We start from the raw sequence: 21,854 nt of genomic DNA, 5'->3' as shown, positions 1-21,854 counted from the left end.
CTGGAGTCAGAATAAAGAGTCTAAGGTCACACTTACTCAAGTCTACAGTACTCAGTCACATTGCTTTATTCGAGACATAACATAGATGAACAAAGGGACCTTGGAGTGCTTGTTCACAGATCCCTGAAAGTAGCAGGCCAGGTGGATAAGGTGGTTGAGAAGGCATACAGAATGCTTGCCTTTATTGGCCAAGGCATAGAATACAAGAGCAGGGAGGTTATGCTTAAACTGAATAATACACTGGTTAGGCCACAGCTGCAATACTGCATGCAGTTCTGGTCGCTGTATTACAGGAAGAACATGATTGCACTGGAGGGTGCAGAGGAGATTTACAAGGATGCTGCCTGGAATGGAGAATTTTAGCTATGAGGACAGATTGGATAGGCTGGGTTTGTTCTCCTTGGAAGAGAGGAGGCTGAGGGGAGACCTCATTGATGTATGTAACATTTTGAGGGGCCTGGATATAGTGAATAGCAAGAGCCTATTTCCCTTGGTGGAGGGGTCAATTACGAGGGGGCATAGTTTTAAGGTGGTTGGTAGAAGGTTTAGAGGGGATTTAAGGGGAAGCTTCTTCACGCAGAGAGTTGTGGGGGTCTGGAACTCACTGCCTGGAAAGGTGGTAGAGGCCGAAACCCTCACCACATTTAAAAGGTGCTTGAATGGGGCACTTGAAGTGCCGTAACCCGCAAAGTTACGGACCTAGAGCTGATAAGTGAAATTAGACTGGATAACATCTTGTTGGCTGGCGCAGATACAATGGTAAGTACTTCAGGGAATCTAACACAGCCAGAGTGGTCTCCTGGACTAGTTTTGATCGCCTGGATGGGTCAGAGAGGAATTTTCCCAGATTTGTTTTCCCCAATTGGCCTGGGTTTTTCTGTTTTTTGGCTCTCCCAGGAGATCGCATGGCTCCGGGTGGGGTGGAGTGTAAAATGTTGCGATACATGGGGTATCGCAGTTGTGTGGAGCGGACGGGTTAGGCCGGCTGCTCTACCTTTCCGCCATTGTTCATTGTTCATGGGTTTATATGTAACCTTCAGGGCTGCTGACTGAGGGTCGGCCTGGACACAATGCGCCAAAATGGCCTCCTTCTGCCCTGTAAATTTCTATGTTTCTATAATACAGTCCACAAGAGTCAGCATGGTTTTATGAAAGGGAAACCGTGTTGGACAAATTTGCTGGAGTTATTTTGAGAATGTAACGAGCAGGGTGGATAAAGGGGAACCAATAGATGTTGTGTATTTGGATTTCCAGAAGGCATTCGATAAGGTTACTGCACAAGATAAGAGCTCACTGGGTTGGGGGTAATATATTAGCATGGATAGAGGATTGACTAACTAACAGAAAACAGAGAGTAAGGATAAATGGGTCACTTTCAGTTTGGCAAACTGTAACTAGTGGGATGCCACAGGGATCAGTGCTGGGGCCTTAACTATTTACAATCTATATTAATGACTTTGATGAAGGGGCAGAGTGTAATGTAGCCAAATTTTCTGATACAAAGGTGGGAAAGCAAGTTGTGAGGAAGATGCAAAGAATCTGCAAAGGGATATAGATAGGCTAAGTGAGGGGGCAAATATTTGGCAGATGGAGTATAATGTGAGGTTATCCAATTTGGTAGGAAAAATAAAGCAAATTATTATTTAAATGGGAAGAGATTACAAAATGCTGCAGTACAGAGGGATCTGGGGGTCCTTGTACACAGTTGCTCGCAGGTACAGCAAGTAATCAGGAAGGCAAATGGGAATGTTGGCCTTTATTGCAAGGGGGATGGAGTATAAAAGTAGGGAAGTCTTGCTACAACTGTACAGGGCTTTGGTGAAAACACACCTGGAGTACTGCGACAGTTTTGTTCTCCTTATTTAAGGAGGGATATACTTGCATTGGAGGCAGGTCAGAGAAGGTTCACGAGATTGATTCCTGAGATGAAGGGGTTGTCTTATGAAGAACGTTGAGCAGGTTGGGCCTATATTCTTTGGAGTTCAGAAAAATGAGAGGTGATCTTATTAAAATGTGTAAGATTCTGAGGAGCTTGACCAGGTAGATCCAGAGAGGATGTTTCCCTTTGTGGGCGGAACCTAGAACTGGGGGGCATAGTTTCAGAATAAGGGGTCGCCCATTTAAAGCGGAAATAGAAATATAGAAAATAGGTGCAGGAGTAGGCCATTCGGCCCTTCGAGCCTGCATCACCATTCAATATGATCATGGCTGATCATGCAATTTCAGTACCCCGTTCCTGCTTTCTCTCCATACCCTTTGATCACTTTAGCCGTAAGGGCCACATCTAACTCCCTCTTGAATATATCTATCTAACTGGCCTCAACAACTTTCTGTGGCAGAGAATTCCACAGGTTCACAATTCTGAGTGAAGAAGTTTCTCCTCATTTCGGTCCTAAATGGCTTACCCCTTACCCCTTATCCTTCGACTGTGACCCCTGGTTCTGGACTTCCCCCAACAACGGGAACATTCTTCCTGCATCTAACCATTCCATTTCCGTCAGAATTTTACATGTTTCTATGAGATCCCCTCTCATTCATCTAAATTCCAGTGAATATAAGCCTAGTCGATCTGGTCTTTCTTCATATGTCAGTCCTGCCATCCTAGGAATCAGTCTGGTGAACCTTCGCTGCACTCCCTCAATAGCAAGAATGTCCTTCCTCAGATTAGACCAAAAATGTACACACTTCAAGATGTGGCCTCATCAAGGCCCTGTACAACTGCAGTAAGACTTCCCTGCTCCTATACTCAAATCCTCTCGCTATGAAGGCCAACGTGCTATTTGCCACCTTCGCTGCCTGTTGTACCTGCATGCCAACTTTCAATGACTGATGTACCATGACACCCAGGTCTCGTTGCACCTCTCCTTTTCCTAATCTATCACCATTCCGATAATAATCTGCCTCCCTGTTTTTGCCACCAAAGTGGATAACCTCACATTTATCTTCAATATACTGCATCTGCCATGCATTTGCCCACTCACCTAACCTGTCTAAGTCACCCTGCAGCCTCTTAGCATCCTCCTCACAGATCACACTGCCACACAACTTAGTGTCATCTGCAAATTTGGAGATATTACATTCAATTCCTTTGTCCAAATCATTAATGCATATTGTAAATAGTTGGAGTCCCAGCACTGAACCTTGCGGTACCCCACTAGTCAGTGCCTGCCATTCTGAAAAGGACCTGTTTATTCCTACTCTTTGCTTCCTGTCTGCCAACTAGTTCTCTATCCACGTCAATACATTACTCCCAATACCATGTGCTTTCATTTTGCACACTAATCTCTTGTGTGGGACCTTGTCAAAAGCCTTTTAAAAGTCCAAATACACCACATCCACTGGTTCTCCCTTGTCCACTCGACTAGTTACATCCACGTTGTCCAGGGCCATGCCATGGATCTTGATGACTGGAGGGTAGTGCTGTGCGGTGGTGACAGGTTGGTGGAGGACCTTTGTCTTACAGATGTTAAGCATAAGGCCCATGCTTTCATATGTCTCAGTGACTACATTGACTATATCCTGGAGCTCAGCCTCTGAATGTGCACAGATGCAGGCGTCGTCCGCATACTGCAGCTCAACGATAGAAGTTGGGGTGATCTTGGACCTGGCCTGGAGGCGGCGTAGGTTAAACAGTTTCCCACTGGTTCTGTAGTTTAGTTCCACTCCCATTTCCCATATCTTGGGAGTCTCTTGTCAACAAGGGCAGACATTGATGCGGAGATTCAGCACCGCCTCCAGTGCGCCAGCGCAGCCTTCGGCCGTCTGAGGAAAAGAGTGTTTGAAGAACAGGCCCTCAAATCTACCGCCAAACTCATGGTCTACAGGGCTGTAGTAATACTCACCCTCCTGTATGGATCTGAGACATGGACGATGTATAGAAGGCACGTCAAGTCGCTGGAGATATATCACCAACTATGTTTCCAAGATCCTGCAAATCCCCTGGGAGGACAGGCGCACCAACATCAGTGGCCTCGACCAGGCTAACATCCCCAGTATTGAAGCACTGACCACACTCTATCAGCTTCGCTGGCAGGCCACATAGTGTGCATGACAGATACGAGACTCCCTAAGCAAATGCTTTATGCGGAGCTCCTTCATGGTAAACGAGCCAAAGGAGGTCAGCGGAAACGTTATAAGGACACCCTCAAAGCTTCCTTGGTAAGTGCGACATCACCACTGACACCTGAGAGACCCTGGCCGCAGACCGCCCAAGGTGGAGAAAGTTCATCCGGGAGGGCGTTTAGCTCTTCGAGTCTCAACGCAAAGAGCATGAAGAGACCAAGCGCAGGCAGCGGAAGGAGCGCGCGGCAAACCAGCTCTACCGACGCCCTCTCCCTATGAATGTCTGTCCCACCTGTAACAGGGTTTGTGGCTCTCATATCGGACTGTTCAGCCATCAAAGAACTCACTTTGGGAGTGGAAGCAAGTCTTCCTCGATTCCGAGGGACTGCCTATGATGATTTACATCCTCTCAAAATTCTAGACGATTTGTCAAGCATGATTTCCCTTTCATAAATCCATGCTGACTTGGACTGATCCTGTCACTGCTTTCCAAATACGCTGCTATTACGTCTTTTAAGAATTGATTCCAACATTTTCCACACTACTGATGTCAGGCTAACAGTTTTATAATTCCATGTTTTCTCTCGCCTTTTTTAAAAAGTGGGGTTACATTAGCTACCCTCCAACCTATAGGAACTGATCCAATGTCTATAGAATGTTTGAAAATGACCACCAATGCATCCACTATTTCTAGGGCCACTTCCTTAAGTACTCTGGGGTGGAGACTATCAGGCCCTGGGGATTTATTGGCCTTCAATCCCATCAATTTCCCTAACACAATTTTCTTGTCTAATAAGGATTTCCTTCAGTTCCTCCTTCTCGCTAGACCCTTGGTCCCCTAGTATTTCCGGAAGGTTAGTTGTGTCTTCCTCAGTGAAGACACAACCAAAGTATTTGTTCAATTGGTCTGACATTTCTTTGTTCCCCATTATAAATTCACCTGATTCTGACAGAAAGGGACCTACATTTGTCTTCATTAATCGTTTTCTCTTCACATACCTATAGAAGCTTTTGCAGTCAGTTTTTATGTTCCCTGCAAGCTTACTCTCATACACTCTTTTCCCCCTTCTAATTAAACCCTTTGTTCTCCTCTGCAGAATTCTAAATTTCTCCCAGTCCTCGGGTGTGTTGCTTTTTCTGGCCAATTTATAGTCCTCTTCCTTGGATTTAACACTGTCCCTAATTTCCCTTGTTAGCTACGGTTGCGCCACCTTCCCCATTTTATTTTTGAGGAGGAATTTCTTTCAGAGGGGTGTGAATCTTTGAAATTCTCTACCCCAGAGAGCTGTGGAGGCTGGGTCATTGAATGTATTTAAGGTGGAGATAGACAGATTTTGAATTATAAGGGAGTTGAGGATTATGGGGAGCGGGCGGGGAAGTGGAGTTGAGGCCAAGATCAGATCAGCCATGATCTTATTGAATGGTGGTGCAGGGCCGAAGGGCCAAATGGCCTATTTCTGCTCCTATTTGTTAAGTTCTTATGATTTTTCTGTGCTGATAATGGCTGGAAAAATATGTAGCCTACACAGCATTGGACATGTAATGCTGAATTAATTAAGATGGAAAAGATGATTGTAATTTGAGGGAGAATACAAAAAAAAATATTGTATTGGTATCTGAATTAAATTTGTTATGATTCTTGAGAATTTACTTTTTTGATACTTGTAGGATGAAAGGAACCAAATTCTGACCGCTTACCTTTGGATTCGGCAAATCTGGTTTGATGCTTTCCTTAAGTGGGACCGAGACAAATATGATGGACTTGATGCTATTCGAATACCAAGTAGCTTTGTATGGAGACCTGATATTGTTCTATATAACAAGTAAGTTGGAATGTCATTGTTTCATCATCAATTGCTACATTTTTAACATATTTAGTTAAAATAATCATTATGGTTGTCAGTAAAAATAATATAATTGACTCCTTATTATATTTCACTTTCTATTTAAAACAGTTGTGTTGTCAAAGTGCACATGAACAATCTGCATTTTCACTGTGATTTTATAGTGTAGTTAGTATGATTTATTTATTGACTGTGCATAACTAATTTACTAAGGTTTAAACGTAATCATAAAGTGCTAGTTTAAAGCATGGGGCATACTTTGAATGCAGAGGAAAAGTCCTTGGAAGTGTGTAGCTGAATTCCGGGTTCTGGCCACGAGCACAATTTTGTGAAATTGGTGCTAAGCTGTATATACTCATGTATGCGACTTGAAATTCATGACACTGTTTGAGGTTTGAAAGTAAGGAGATAGTTTTATATGTGGATTATTATGATGGAGAATACTTTAGGAAATGCACTCCCCTACTCCTGGCCTGGTTCTACTTCACTTCTCTTTAATTCCTGGTCTCTGACTCCCTTTTTCCAGAGGTCCCAGTCTCCTGTTTCCTTCTCTCAGGCTCTTGGTTTTTCACTAGCCATTCTCAGACTTGCTGTTCTATGTGAACATAAGAAATAGGAGCAGGAGTAGGCCATTTGGCCCCTCGTGCCTACTATGCCATTCAATACGATCATGGCTGATTTGATCCTGGCCTCAACTTCACTTCACTGCCTGTTCCCCATAACCCTTGACTCCCTTATCGTTGACAAATCTGTCTATCTCCACCTTAAATACATTCAATGACCCAGCCTCCATAGCTCTGAGGTAGGGAATTCCAAAGATTCACGACCCTCAGAGAAGAAATTCCTCCTCATTTCCATTGTAAATGGGCAACCCCTTATTCTGAAACTATGCAGTGATTGCATTATGTGAAGCAGGCACAGTACATTAAAACCAAATTTCCTTCATTCTGGGGAGCTGCAGTGACTGATGGGTCAACTTATTCAGGATCATTATGCATGGAAATGAAACATTAATAAAACTTCCTGACATGCTCCAATCCTGAACTGTAATATCAATCCTAATTTTTGCAAGACCAGCAAAATATGTGCTGGAAATGGCTGGCTGCCAAACCGAACTGGCCCACTGCTTATTGAACCGACTACCCAAATTTATGAACTGAATAATTAACATGAGCTCTTGGTCTTGAGCTAGCAACTAGGCTAATGGGTTTGTGCAAAATCTGGATAGTAGCTCAAATCAAAGGGGTGTGTGCAGTTAAAGGCTGTTAAGTATCTCTGCCATTTTTCATTGATCGTCTACTAACTCACTAGCCTCTCCTCTCAGGGGTCCCACCTCACATTTAACAATTCAATTTTACTGATGTATTTGTAGAATATTCTACTCTTTTAATATTTTTTTCAGATGCTTGCCTCATAGTCCCTCCTCACTCTCCTTACCCCTCTACTGAGTGTCTCGTTATTTTCTCTTTCTCATATTTTTATCACATCTTCTCAGCCCTATCTTCCCTCTTCAACTTTTGTTCATTTTTAACCTCTATTTATCCACAGCAATGTGAAACGAAGTAGTCTCTCTTTTAATGTTATATATTAATTTTGCAACTTTGTAATCTTTTTAAAACTATCCCATTATTGATCTATAGTTCTGTGTTTCAATTGGTCTTTCCACTTCAACTTAAACCTACTTTATCTTTCTAAAATCTGCCCTACTCTAATCTGGTGCCCTTGTTTTTGTACCAACATTTTAGTTTTCTATTTGAACCTTAAACCTTATTATATTGTCACTGCTCCCAGTGTGTTCACCCACATTTAACTCCTCTACCTGCTCAATTTTGTTACTCATTGCTAGATCTGGCAGCGCCTCTCCCTTTGAAGGCACATGAACATACTGCATTGTGGAGTCCTGCATCCATTTTAGGAATTCCATTCCCTTTTCTCCATTTACTAGCTCCCTGTCAATGAGCAAATAATTAAAATCTGGAACAATTCTCTCCTTCACCAATATTGTCACTCCTTCTTCCTTCTTATCTATTTTCTGCTAAAAATATTATAACCCAATATATTTTATTTTCTATTCCTTTCCAGTGAACAGCCATATTTCTATTATACCTATTAAATCAATGTTTTGTGACATAATTGCTCTTAATTCCTCCAGTTTATTTCTTACACTCTGAGTATTGCAATGCATTTTTAAAAATGTGTTCATGGAATGTGGGTGTCATTGGCAAGGCCAGCATTTATTGCCCATCCCTAATTGCCCTTAAGATAGTGGTGAGCCGCCTCCTTGAACCGCCGCAGTCCGTGTGGTGAAGGTATTCCCACAGTGCTGTTAGGGAGTGAGTTCCAGGATTTTGACCCAGCGACAATGAAGGAACGGCAATACACTTCCAAGTCAGGATGTTGTGCGACTTGGAGGGGAACGTGGAGGTGATGCTGTTCCCATGCACCTGTTGCCCTTGTCCTTCTAGGTGGTAGAGGTCACGGGTTTGGGAGGTGCTGCCGAAGAAGCCTTGGCGAGTTGCTGCAGTGCATCTTGTAGATGGTACACACGGCACCCATGGTAGTGATGGAGGGAGTGAATGTTTAAGGTGGTGGATGGGGTGCAAATCAAGTGGGCTGCTTTGTCCTGGAAGTCGAGCTTCTTGAGTGTTGTTGGAGAGTATTCCATCACACTCCTGACTTGTGCCATGTAGATGGTAGAAAGGCTTTGGAGAGTCCAGGAGGTGAGACACTCAGCAGAATACCCAGCCTCTGACCTCTTGTTGCCACAGTATTTATGTGGCTGATCCAGTTAAGTTTCTGGTAAATGGTGACCCCCAGGATGTTGAAGATGGGGAATTCGCAATGGTAATGCTGTTGAATGTCAAGGGGCGGTGGTTAGATTCTCGCTTGTTGGAGATAGTCATTGCCTGGCACTTGTGTGGCGCGAATGTTACTTGCCATTTATCAGCCCAAGCCTGAATGTCGTCCAGATCTTGCTGTATGCGGGCATGACCTGCTCCTTAATCTGAGAAGTTGCGAATGGCACAGAACACTGAAGTTATCAGCGATCATCCCCACTTCTGACTGTGATGGAGGGAGTCATTAATGAAGCAGCGAAAGATGGTTGGGCCTAGGATACTGCCCTGAGGAACTCCTGCAGTGAAGTCCTGGGGCTGTGATGATTGACCTCCAACCACCACAACCATCTTCCTTTTGTGTAAGATTTAGTATCACAGGTCACACACATACCCAAAGGGTCTTGGGAGTTATAAGGCATTTATTAAGGGAGCGATAGTTCAAATATAGTCGAGCACAACACACAATCAGGATAGACATAGTAGACATACAACCGTGACAAGTAGTTGTTATTAGTCCCGATCGGACAGACTGTTAGTGGCATGAGCAGTTCTTATCTTCACTGTCTGCCCTGAAATGCCTTTCTTTTCTTCTCTTTTTAGGGGTGGTCCTGAAGTAGGATATTGGCAGGGCTATTAACCTATGATATGTTGGATTCTTTGTCTCAACTTTTGGGTGAAACCCCCCTCTTCACATCCACGCAAGGTTGGAGTCAGACATGCCATTCTTGGCCTTCGGATGTTTAGAGTTGCCTGTTCTAAATTATTTATGTTCAGGTTGTTCAAGTCACTTTAGCTATTGTACCATGGAATGAATCCATCAATTCCAACACCACTCTGAAGAGGCTTTTTGGTCTCAAGTTATTTCTTCTAATCCATGATTTCTTGCATTCCCTTCTTTGAGAAGGAAATATCTTTATTGACTTATAAGGGGAGGAGCAAACTCCGACCTCTTACTCAAGTTCAATTCATTGTTCCGGTGTTCGAATTCTGCCCCACCTGGGGTAACCTCTATTTCTTCTTTCTTTCCTGATCTTACTCTGCCTGGGATCTCCTTTTCTTTTGGTGTGCTCAATTAATTAATTTTGTATTAGTGCTGGTTAGCCATAGACATATATTAAATACACTATCATTACAAGTTGGAGAACTACCAGAGCATGTGAAATAATACAAACGTAAGGGTGTGCTGATTTATTCAGCCCAATGGGACAGGTCCTGTTAGACCTGTAAAGCCTGGTAGTTGCAGTAGTAGTGACACAGGATGCATCACCAAAATGATCTCGTACTGAATTCGTGCTAGCTTTTCCCATGCTCTGTTACCTATAAAACACCATTATTACAGTCACAGTTAAATTCAGTGTCTCAATCATTTCAAGCAACACTACAGTTTAACATCCAATAAGTCATGGATTAAAAGATTCTCCAGATCTCACTTTTACTCGTATCCATCTTGTGGATAATTCTTGCTAAACTTATTTCTCCCTAGCTTTCAATTGTCCCAATCCAAAATCCATGTAACTCTCCACTTCAACTTCAATTACCTTGAAGAGGTATCGGTGTGTTTAACTGTTTCCTGATTGTTTGATAATTTGATAGTTTCCCGATAGAGTATGTGTCAATGCTTTAAAAGCGATCTCACTCTCCTGAGCCACATTAACATAGAAACATAGAAAATAGGTGCAGGAGTAGGCCATTCGGCCCTTCGAGCCTGCACCACCATTCAATATGATCATGGCTGATCATGCAACTTCATTACCCCATTCCTGCTTTCTCTCCATACCCCTTGATCCCTTTAGCCATAAGGACCACATCTAACTCTCTTTTGAATATATCTAACGAACTGGCCTCAACAACCTGTGGTAGCGAATTCCACAGGTTCACAACTCTCTGAGTGAAGAAGTTTTTCCTCATCTCTGTCCTAAATGGCTTACCCCTTATCCTTAGACTGTGACCCCTGGTTCTGGACTTCCCCAACATCGAGAACATTCTTTCTGCATCTAACCTGTCCAGTCCCATCAGAATGTTATATGTTTCTGAGATCCCCCTCTTTTTTAAATTCCAGTGAATATAAGCCTAGTTGATCCAGTCTTTCTTCATATGTCAGTCCTGCCATTCCGGGAAACAGTTTGGTGAACCTTCGTTGCACTCTCAATAGCAAGAATGTCCTTCCTCAGATTAGGAGATCAAAGCTGTACGCAATATTCAAGGTGTGGCCTCACCAAGGCCTTGTACAACTACAGCAAGACCTCCCTGCTCCTATACTCAAATCCTCTCGTTATGAAAGCCAACATGCCATTTGCCGCCTTCACCGCCTGCTGTACCTGCATGCCAACCTTCAATGACCGATGTACCATGACACCCAGGTCTCGTTGCACCTCCCCTTTTCCTATCTGTCACCATTCAGATATTCTGCCTTCCTGTTTTTGCCACCAAAATGGATAACCTCACATTTATCGACATTATACTGCATCTGCCATGCATTTGCCTACTCATCTAACCTGTCCAAGTCACCCTGCAACCTCTTAGCATCCTCCTCACAGCTCACACTGCCACCCAATTTAGTGTCATCTGCAAACTTGGCGATATTGCATTCAATTCCTTTGTCTAAATTATTAATGTATATTGTAAATAGCCAGGGTCCCAGCACTGAACCTTGTGGTACCCCACTAGTCACTGCCTGCCATTCTGAAAAGGACTTGTTTATTCCTACTCTTTGCTTCCTGTCTGCCAACCAGTTCTCTATCCACGTCTATACATTACTCTCAATACCATGTGCTTTAATTTTGCACACTAATCTCTTGTGGGACCTTGCCAAATACACCACATCCACTGGTTCCCCCTTGTCTAATCTACTAGCTACATCATCACAAAATTCTACAAGATTTATCAAGCATGATTTTCCTTTCATAAATCCATGCTGACTTGGATTGATCCTGTCATTGCTTTCCAAATGTGCTGCTATTACATCTTTAATTGATTCCAACATTTTCCCCAATACCAATGTCAGGCTAATCAGTCTATAATTCCTTGTTTTCTCTCTCCCCCCTTATTTAAAAAGTGCTGTTACATTAGCTACCCTCCAATCCAGAGTCTATTGAATGTTGGAAAATGACCACTAACGCATCCACTATTTCTAAGGCCACTTCCTTTAAGTACTCTGGGATGCAGACTATAAGGCCTTGGGGATTTATCAGCCTTCAGTCCCATCAATTTCCTGAACACAATTTCCTGACTAATAAGGATTTCCTTCAGTTCCTCCTTCTCGCTAGATCCTCGGCCCCCTAGTATTTCCGGAAGGTTATTTGTGTCGTCCTTAGTGAAGACCGAACCAAAGTATTTGTTGAAATGATCTGCCATTTCTTTGTTCCCCATTATAACGCCCCTATTTTTAAAAAAAAAGAGGCAGACAAAAAGCAGGAAACTATAGACCATTTAGTGTAACATTTGTCGTTGGGAAAATGCTGGAGTCCATTATTAAGGAAGCAGTAGCGGGACATTTGGAAAAGCATGATTCAGTCAAGCCGGGTCAGCATGGTTTTATGAAAGGGAAATTGTGTTTAACAAATTTGCTGGAGTTCTTTGAGGATGTAACGAGCAGGGTGGATAAGGGGGAACCAGTGGATGTGGTGTATTTGGATTTCCAGAAGGCATTCGATAAGGTGCCACATAAGAGGTTACTGCATAAGATAAAAGTTCCATGGTTGGGGGTAATATATTAGCATGGATAGAGGATTGGCTAATTAACTGAAAACAGTAAGGTGGGATAAATGGGTCATTTTCTGGTTGGCAAACAGTGACTAATGGGGTGCTGCAGGAATTGGTACTGGGTCCTCAACTATTTACAATCTATATTAATGATTTGGATGAAGGGACCGAGTGTAATGTAGCCAAGTTTGCTGATGATACAAAGGTGGGTGGGAAAGCAAATTGTGTGGAGGACACACAAAATCTGCAAAGGGATATAGCCAGGCTAAGTGAGTGGGCAAAAATTTGGTAGGTGAAGTATAATGTGGGAAAATGTGAGGTAATCCACTTTGGCAGAAAAAATAGAAAAGCAAATTCTAATTTAAATGGAGAAAAATTGCAAAGTGCTGCAGTACAGAGGGATCTGGGGGTTCTTGTGCATGAAACACAAAGTTAGTATGCAGGTACTGCAAGTAATCAGGAAGGCAAATGGAATGTTGGCCTTTATTGCAAGGGGAAAGAGTCTAAAAGCAGAGAAGTCCTGCTACATCTGTACAGGGTATTGGTAAGGCCACACCTGGATGGAGTACTGTGTACTTAAGGAAAGATATACTTGCATTGGAGGCTGTTCAGAGATGGTTCACTAGGTTGATTCTGGAGATGAGGGGGTTGACTTATGAAGATAGGTTGAGTAGGTTGGGCCTGTACACATTGGAGTTCAGAATAATGAGAGGTGATCTTATTGAAACTTATAAGATAATGAGGGGACTCGATAAGGTGGCTGCAGAGAGGATATTTCCACTCTTAGGGGAAACTAAAACTAGAGGACATAGTCTCAGAATAAGGGGCCGCCCATTTAAAACTGAGATGACGAGAAATTTCTTCTCTTGGAAGGTTGTAAATCTATGAATTCTCTGCCCCAGAGAGCTGTGGAGGCTGGGTCATTGAATATATTTAAGGCCGAGATAGACAGACTTTTAAGTGCTAAGGGAATAAAGGGTAATGGGGAGCGGGCAGGGAAGTGGAGTTGAGTCCATGATCAGATCAGCCATGATCTTATTAAATGGCGGAGCAGACTCAAGGGGCCAAATGGGCTACTCCTGCTCCTATTATGTTCTTATCAGGCTTGTCTGATACTACTCATGGTTGAATAACCTGACATGCCTTATTCTCTAGACTAGCATGTGGGCAATGTTTGAGGTAGACTTTACTCATGAAACAGCATCCCAGCAAAGAAGTGATGCCTTCAGGAGAGAATGACGGAGGGCAGGAAATTAGAAAGAAGAAAAAAGTAGTTTAATACATTGGTAGTTAAAATTTCATTTTACATGGCTGTTATCATTTGTATTAATAACATTACTGAATATTTTCCTATAAAGCCCTTGTAACTGACTATAGTGCTTGCTTTTGGTAACTTGTTGTTTTAGAGCTGATGATGAGTCTACAGGATCCATGGAGACTAATGTGGTGTTGAGATATGATGGGCAGATTACGTGGGATTCACCAGCGATTACCAAGAGCTCATGTGTAGTGGATGTGGCCTACTTCCCATTTGATGATCAGAGATGCAACCTTACTTTTGGCTCTTGGACCTACAATGGAAATCAGGTCGACATCACTAATGGACTCGACACCGGAGATCTGACTGATTTTGTGGAGAATGTAGAATGGGAAGTACACGGAATGCCAGCAACAAAAAATGTAATAACATATGGGTGTTGTTCAGATCCATATCCAGATGTCACGTACACCTTAATCCTCAAAAGGAGGTCATCTTTTTACATTTTTAACTTGTTGATCCCATGTGTAATGATCTCATTCCTAGCTCCATTAGGATTTTACCTACCAGCTGATTCTGGAGAGAAGGTATCACTTGGTGTGACTGTACTCCTAGCACTGACTGTGTTTCAGCTGATGGTTGCAGAAAGCATGCCTCCGTCTGAAAGTGTTCCACTGATTGGTAAGTGACCTAGCTTTGAGGTTATGCTCAAAATTGTGGGTTTAAAAAGTAATTCTACATACTTTGCAATTTGGAAAGCTTCCATAATTTGTGTTGTGACAAAAATACACCACCTCACCAAACTGTTACCAGTTTTAAAAGAAAATTGTTGCAAATTAGATTTTTAAATTATGCTTGCATATGTGATCATTACATTTGCTTTTAGGTAGGCCTCTTTAAGAACAGAAGAATTAGGAGCAGCAGGCAGCCATACAGTCCCTCGAGCCTGTTCAATAAGATCATGGCTGATCTACGACTTCAACCCCACTTTTCCACCTGATCCCCATATCCCTTGATTCCCTTGGAGTCCAAAAATCTACCTATCTCAACCTTGAATATATTCAGCAACTGAGCATCCACAGCCCTTTGGGGTAGAGAATTCCAAAGATTCCTAACTCTGAGTGAAGAAATTTCTCCTAATTTCAGTCTTAAACGGCTGACTCCTTATACTGAGACTATGCCCCCTAATTCTAGACTCTCCAGTCAGGAGAAACAACATCCTCTCAGCATCTACACCTTCAAGTCCTCTCAGAATCTTGTATGTTTCAATTAGATCACGTCACCGTCTAAACTTGAGGATAGCCCCATTCTGTTCCATCTGTCCTCATAGGACAACCCTTGTGTTGTGTATCTGTAAAGCATGCACTCCCATGTTCCGCCACCAGGGAGGGCATCCCCTGAAGACCCAAGGGATCCCAGCATCCCTTGGGAGCACAGTATATAAGCCGGCCCCTAAGGCCTGTTCCTCACTCTGGAGTGTCTTAATAAAGACTGAGGTCACTGTTACTTTAACCTCCATGTGTGCAGTCTCATCTGTGATAGGAACCCAATACCTTGCATCCCAGGACTGAATCTAGTGAACCTTCATTGCAACCCCTTGAATTCAAGTATATCTTTCCTTAGGTACAGAGACCAAAACTGTACACAGTACTCCAGGTGTGGTCTCACCAAAGCCCTGTACAATTGCAGCAAGACTTCCTTACTCTTGTACTCCAATCCCCTTGCAATAAAGGCCAACATACCATTTGCTTTCCTAATTGCTTGCTGTACCTGCATGTTAACTATGTGTACTCTGTTCTATCCTTTTTAAGTCCACAGTAGGTGACCTCACAATTGCCTATGTTGAAATCCATTTGGCACAGTTTTGCCCATTTGCTTAATCTACACCATTATCTAAGTCATTAATACATACAATGAATAATGGAGGCCCAAAAACCAATTCTTGTGGGACACTGCTATTTACATCCTGCCAATTTAAGTGTACCTGCCCATCATTTCTACTTTGTGTCCTGCCACTCAGCCAATTTCCTAACCAAGTCAATGATTTGTTTTCAATTTTGTGAGCTTTAACTTTAGCTAACAGTGTCTTATGTGGGACTTTATCAAATGCCATCTGGAAGTCCATATAAATAACATCCTTCGACATTCCCCTGTCCACTACTTTTAGTCACCGCTTCAAAAACTTCGATCAGGTTTGTCAGTCATGTCCTAGCCTTTACAAATCCATGCTGGCTCTAGGGTGTTCAGTCACCCTATCCTTAATTATAGACTCTAGTAATTTCCTGACAACAGATGTTAGGCTAACTGGTCTATAATTCCCTGGCTTCCCCCTCTCGCCTTTCTTAAATAGCAGAGTGACATGCACAATTTTCCAATCTAAAGGAATGTTTTCCAAATCGAGAGAACTTTGCACGATTATAATTGGGACATCTGCTATGTTTTCACCTATTTCTTTTCAAATCCTGTGATGGAAACCATCTGGTCCTGGGGATTTGTCACTCCTTAGTGCCATTATTTTCTTCTTTGCTGTTATTTTGCTTACGTTAATTTTGATATGTCACCATTCTTGATTAGTTTTCTTGGGATGTTTGGCATGCTATCCTCCTTTACTGTAAATACTGACCCTAAGCCTATGAATGGAGTAGAATGGGGCTATACTCTCCGGAGTTTAGAAGATTATTCCTAGCTATCTCCTATGTATAACTGTGTGCTGTTTATGCATAAAGATGCCTAACCTAAACTTGAGTGGTTAATATTATTTATGTTTAAAAAGACCTAATCTAACTAAGTTTTATGTGCTGAAAATGCCTAATCTTGCATTATACTTCATTGGCTGTATTTTGCTTTTAATATCCTGAGTTTGTGAAAGGTGCTGAACAAATGCAAGTCTTTCTTACTTTCTTAGTATGCACATCTGCTGTCAAAGGCACTCTTAGTGTAAAAGTGTGAATAATTTACATCCGATTTATAATATTGTTTAATTCTTTACATCCAAGTTGGATTAACTAAGTAGTCCCAACACTCTGCTACATAAATTTGCTCCATTCATAGCATTTTAAGATTGTATTCATTGTATCACTGAGAAAGTTCATCTGCAAGCAATTTATTATGGCTGTTTATCACTTTGTTTAAAAATAATGGTCTCACTGTAGGACTGACCACATCCTTTCAACCATATGCAACAATACAGTATGCAGCAGTTCAAAACATCAAGTGACAGCACAAAACATCCATATGTCAATGGCTTTGTCGTGTTTCATAACCAATATAGAACCTGCATTAAAACCGGTATAAAAGCTGACTTCTATTGTGCTTTATTGTAAAATCATTATTCTTATGATGGGATCACAGTTTTAAGTTGCGTTTTACCATTTTTGGTTTAAATAATACAATTGATGTGTTCTCTATGTAATTTATTTAGTAAATATCACTAAGGGGATGAATAGAGCACCAAAGACTAAATTGCTAACTAATGAAAATAGTTCAGTTACATTAAAAAGAAAGACTTGGATTTATATAGCGCCTTTCACGACCACCGGACATCTCAAAGCACTTTACAGCCATTTAAGTACTTTTGGAGTATAGTCACTGTTGTAATGTGGGAAACGTGGCAGCCAATTTGCACGTAACCAAGTTCCCACAAACAGCAATGTGATGAGGACCAGATAATCTTTTTTTTAATGTTGATATGAGGTTTAAATATTGGCCAGGACAAAGCAAATGGGTGTTTTAAACAGGGCTATATGTTGAATAAGTCAATTGTTTAGCCACATGGCTAGGTCATGTACTGTCTAGTTTTGCAGTCAAGATATGTACTTTCTATTAGGCTATTGCATGACTTTGCTGTTGCAGAATATAAGATGATGCACATTGGAGCAGGAGACATGAAACTGGGTGCATGAATGAATGGGTCTCCATTACCAGAGGTGGTCAAGAAAGGAGCTGGGTGTAATTACTGACTACTCAGTAAAGAATCCAGTCGTTAAGACTGAGATCTATTTCTAAAGCATTTGACCATAGGCAAATAAAGTTATTTTAATCCTGTCTATCTCTAAGGTCACATTCACAATATTGAACTTTAATTTCCCCTCTTTATTTTTGGCATACTGATTGATGTGCTTACATTAAATTCCTGTCTGTTATTTTGATGCAAATAGGTTAAAATAACTTTTTTAAGTGAATAGTTTAATGACTGCAATACAACAGCTTAGATAGGAATTGAACATAAATGCAACAACCAGAGTGCTATAAATAGTGGACAGAGAAAACAAAACCCCATTGTATCCAATTTTGGATACCCTGCCCTGAAAGTACATTGAAGATGTGCAATGAGGATATTTCCAGTATTTAGGAAATAGAGACTTGTTTTCCTGAAGATTGTGAGTTTATGCAGTGAACAGTTGCCATATAGACCAAAAGGTTGCAGATTCAGTGCCTTGTCTGAGAATTAAGTCTTTGATGTCAGCTGGGGCACTATTAGAGATGTGGCGATTGGCTTTTGCATACCAATTGACCTCAGCACACCTGGGTTAGGTAGGGGGAAATTATCTGAGGTACTCACCTCTGGTTACTATCCAGTAGCCATTGTTGGAGATGACCTGTGGATATTAGCTGAGCAATTCCTGCTGATACTCACTGGTCAAGACTCATGTGAATACAGGTGGTTCCAATCATAACGGTCGCAAGTATTGGATAATTGCATATATTAGACTAATTCTGAAAACAAAAACAAATGACATTTGTGTTATACTAAATCCATTGTTTTAAATTTTCATTGAAATCCATTTATACAGACAAAACTTTGTTTTTATCCATATACAATCCTGCCTCAAGTCTTGTTTCATAAAAATACAGACTGCCTTGTATCAGTACATAATCTGCCTTACATTGTGCTTTATTTTAAAATCCTATGTATACAACCCAGCTGGTATTACACTGAGTATATATTCTGCTCACCAGTACAGAAATGTGTGTAAACAGGAAGGGCTCTGACTTCATAGGGAGGCTCTGTAATGACTTTAAATGCAAATACAACCTTAAATCTGTCTTCTGCATTATGAGAAACTCTGCTTCCTGTTTCTTGACCCACTAGCTTGACAGAGATTTTCTTATGACAGACAAACTATCCATGTAGCAACAAGTTTCAAATCAAATTTCACTAATAGACACTTGGGCAAGGCATTGGAAAGTGATTTGGTGCCTTTAAGCAGAAACCCAGGAAGGAATCCATGTCTTCGAGAGATAGGAGGGCAGAATCTAGCTCAAAGAAAGTAACCCAGATCTAAAGAGACACTCAGATTAAGTTGATTTCATTCAAGGAAGAGAGACATGAACTGTGCTTATGGAACTAGAGGAAATAAATACAGTAAACTCTCGTTTATCCGGATCGCTCGGGGATTTGGCAATTTTGGGTGAACGAATTTTCTGTCGGGGCGAGTTTACATTTTAAAGCTGATATTTGAAGGTGATAGTCACCCACAAAGATTTAGTTTGTGTTATCTGGACATGAATGTAATAAAATACATGAAAATTGATTCATAACATTTCAATTAAAAATTATTTTATTCTGTTAAAACTGAGCTTGATTTTTAAAATAGTGATCTTGTATCTGCTTGTTTAAATGAATTCCTTTTCTGAATTAAAATGTTGTGGATGATATGAGTTTGCAGAACCTCATGAGAAGTAAAAGGAGAATTCTCCTCAAAAAAAAAACAGCAACATATTTCATTGCTTCTTCATCACGTGTCCAAGTCTTTTTATTTTTCTTCTTCAATTTCATTGTCTGAATCGCTCATCCTTTCGTCAGAATTGTCTTTATTGGTGACTATGCCGATGAGTTCCTCGTCAGTATGAGTTTGTGCTGCATCTGTGTCGGTGTCAACATCTATCCACTTAGCAATGTCATCTTCTGCTAGGGATTTAAGTGCGTTTGTTTCGTGTGCACTGCTGACAATCTGCACGATTTCTGTGACGACCTGTTTTTTATTAGTCCGAACATAGAAACCTTCGAATTCTTTGTCATCAGAAGCACTGACTTCGAATATGACATTGGGCCACAACTTGCACCAACACCTCTTCAATGTAATGCTTTTTACTTCTCTCCATGCCAGAGAGCATGCATAGATGGCATCTTTAATATTGTATGCTCTCTGGAAATCAGAATGATTGATCGCTATTAATCAATTTGCATATGAAGTTATTCCTATAGTGGCACTTGAAGTTTTGTATGACACCCTGATCCATAGGTTGAATGAGCGAGGTCACATTGGGGTGCAGATAGCATGCGAAGATATTGCCACAACTGGACACTAATTTTGACCCCTGCGGGTGTGCTCTGCAATTGTCCAGAAGCAGCACACACTTTCCACTAGGTTTGCCTATTTTTTTTTCTTGTTTTCTCTAACTTGGGGGACGAATTCTGTTGAAAACCATTCCATGAATATGTCCTTGTCCATCCATGCACTTTTCTGAGCCTTATAGCTAACTGGTAAATGAGCAATTCCTTTAAAAGCACGTGGTTTCCTTGATTTGCCAATCACAAAGTGGAAGTCTATGTTCTCCAGAGGCGTTGTCACAATTCAAGATTGTTAACCTCCTTATTCATTTTAAAGCCTGCAACTTCCCCCTCCCCTGCTGCAGCCAACGTAGCAGTTGGCAAACACCTCCATAACAAGCCAGTCTCATCGATGTATATTTGATCTGCAGTCAATTTAATTTCCTGCACCATTTCAGCAAATGTTCTTGAATAATTCTCTGCGGCCTCATTGTCTGCTGATTTTTTTCTTGCCCGACACATCCAGCTGGCGAATGCCATGGCGCTGCTTAAAACGTGTGAGCCAGCCCTCTGAGAAAATGCACTCTTCAGCTAGATTCATTTTCATCTTTAAGTCCTTGGCCTTTGCTGTAATCAAGTGTCATCAGTTGAAGTGAGCGAGATATTCATGTGTGTGACAGTTATTTTAAATTCCGTTACAGCAGGTTTTCCATTGGATCTGTGTCCGGATAAATGAGAGCTGCCTGTATATAATTATCTGGCTTCATTACTTTTGGGGGTCATTTGAATAAATCAGTGTTATTTTGACAGTTTTGTTCATCAGATTGTGTGGATTGGGTAGAGCACATGAAAGAATATATTGCACACACTGCTTGTGGAGTCAACAGGTTTGATGAGCCAAATGGCCTTTTCTTAATTCTGTGCATGTGCCTAAAGAATTATGTATTTTAAATTTGACTATGAAATCTTTAAACAACTCCAATATTTATTTTTCAGGTAAATACTACATAGCAACAATGACGATGATCACTGCCTCCACTGCACTGACCATTTTCATCATGAATATTCACCACTGTGGGCCAGAAGCCAAACCAGTTCCAAATTGGGCAAAAGTGATAATATTGCAGTACATGTCAAAGATCTTTTTTGTGTATGACATTGGTGAAACTTGCACAATGGTGCAAAGGAAAGATGAAAAACCGGACTATAAACTCCAGATGGATAATTCCAAAACAAATGGAAAATTTAGAAAAGAGCAAGACTCAACAATAAAGGCTCCGCTTTATAAAAATTACCAATGCACCAATGCAATGCTGAAGGAGGAAGCTGCTCTCTCTGTGTTACCAGTGCATCAGTGTCCAATATGCAACCAGAAAGAATCCAATGGGCATTTTGATGGAAGCATAGGGGGCAGTTGTGCCAGTGAAGAAGATTTTAACATGTCCTCTTGTTTCTGTTATTTACATCGAGGCAGGATGGCAAAAAATATTGAATTTATAGCCAACTGTTTTAGAGAGCAAAAAGCAACCAATGCTAAATCTGCTGAGTGGAAGAAAGTGGCTAAAGTAATGGATCGTTTCTTCATGTGGATTTTCTTTGTCATGGTGTTTTTTATGAGCATTTTAATTGTAGGAAAGGCAACATAACTTTATTTTCACATGTCTTATATGATGTATAATTGCTTATTCAATTATGATTGCTGTAGTATAGAAGTTTTATACATTGGTGCTAGTGAAGTTTGGAAGTGGAATAATGCTAACTCTCATTGTTGGGGCCAATGAAACCTTGAGAAAATTATTTCAGTATCTTCAAACCTGAATTTACAGTATTACAGTATGTAGAATCTATCAGCTCTCCAAAACCAATTTCTTAATTCT

The 21,854-nt window shown here is 41.3% G+C and overlaps 1 protein-coding gene across 1 annotated transcript in view; it reads left to right on the top strand.

Annotated features, from left to right (window-relative positions):
- chrna9a (cholinergic receptor, nicotinic, alpha 9a) overlaps positions 1 to 21,623 on the top strand; it is a 29,638-nt gene extending 8,015 nt beyond the window's left edge. The window contains exons 3-5 of the mRNA XM_070860747.1: positions 5,731 to 5,885; positions 13,852 to 14,384; positions 20,974 to 21,623. Coding sequence (XP_070716848.1) covers positions 5,731 to 5,885; positions 13,852 to 14,384; positions 20,974 to 21,623 — 1,338 coding nt within the window. The remainder of the gene's footprint in view (positions 1 to 5,730; positions 5,886 to 13,851; positions 14,385 to 20,973) is intronic.
- The last annotated feature ends 231 nt before the right edge of the window (positions 21,624 to 21,854 follow it).

Source organism: Pristiophorus japonicus, chromosome 2 (genome assembly GCF_044704955.1).
Source record: "Pristiophorus japonicus isolate sPriJap1 chromosome 2, sPriJap1.hap1, whole genome shotgun sequence".
NCBI classification, from domain to species: Eukaryota; Metazoa; Chordata; class Chondrichthyes; family Pristiophoridae; genus Pristiophorus; species Pristiophorus japonicus.
Note: the sequence above shows the minus strand (reverse complement) of the source record. Positions and strands in the feature narration are given on the sequence as shown.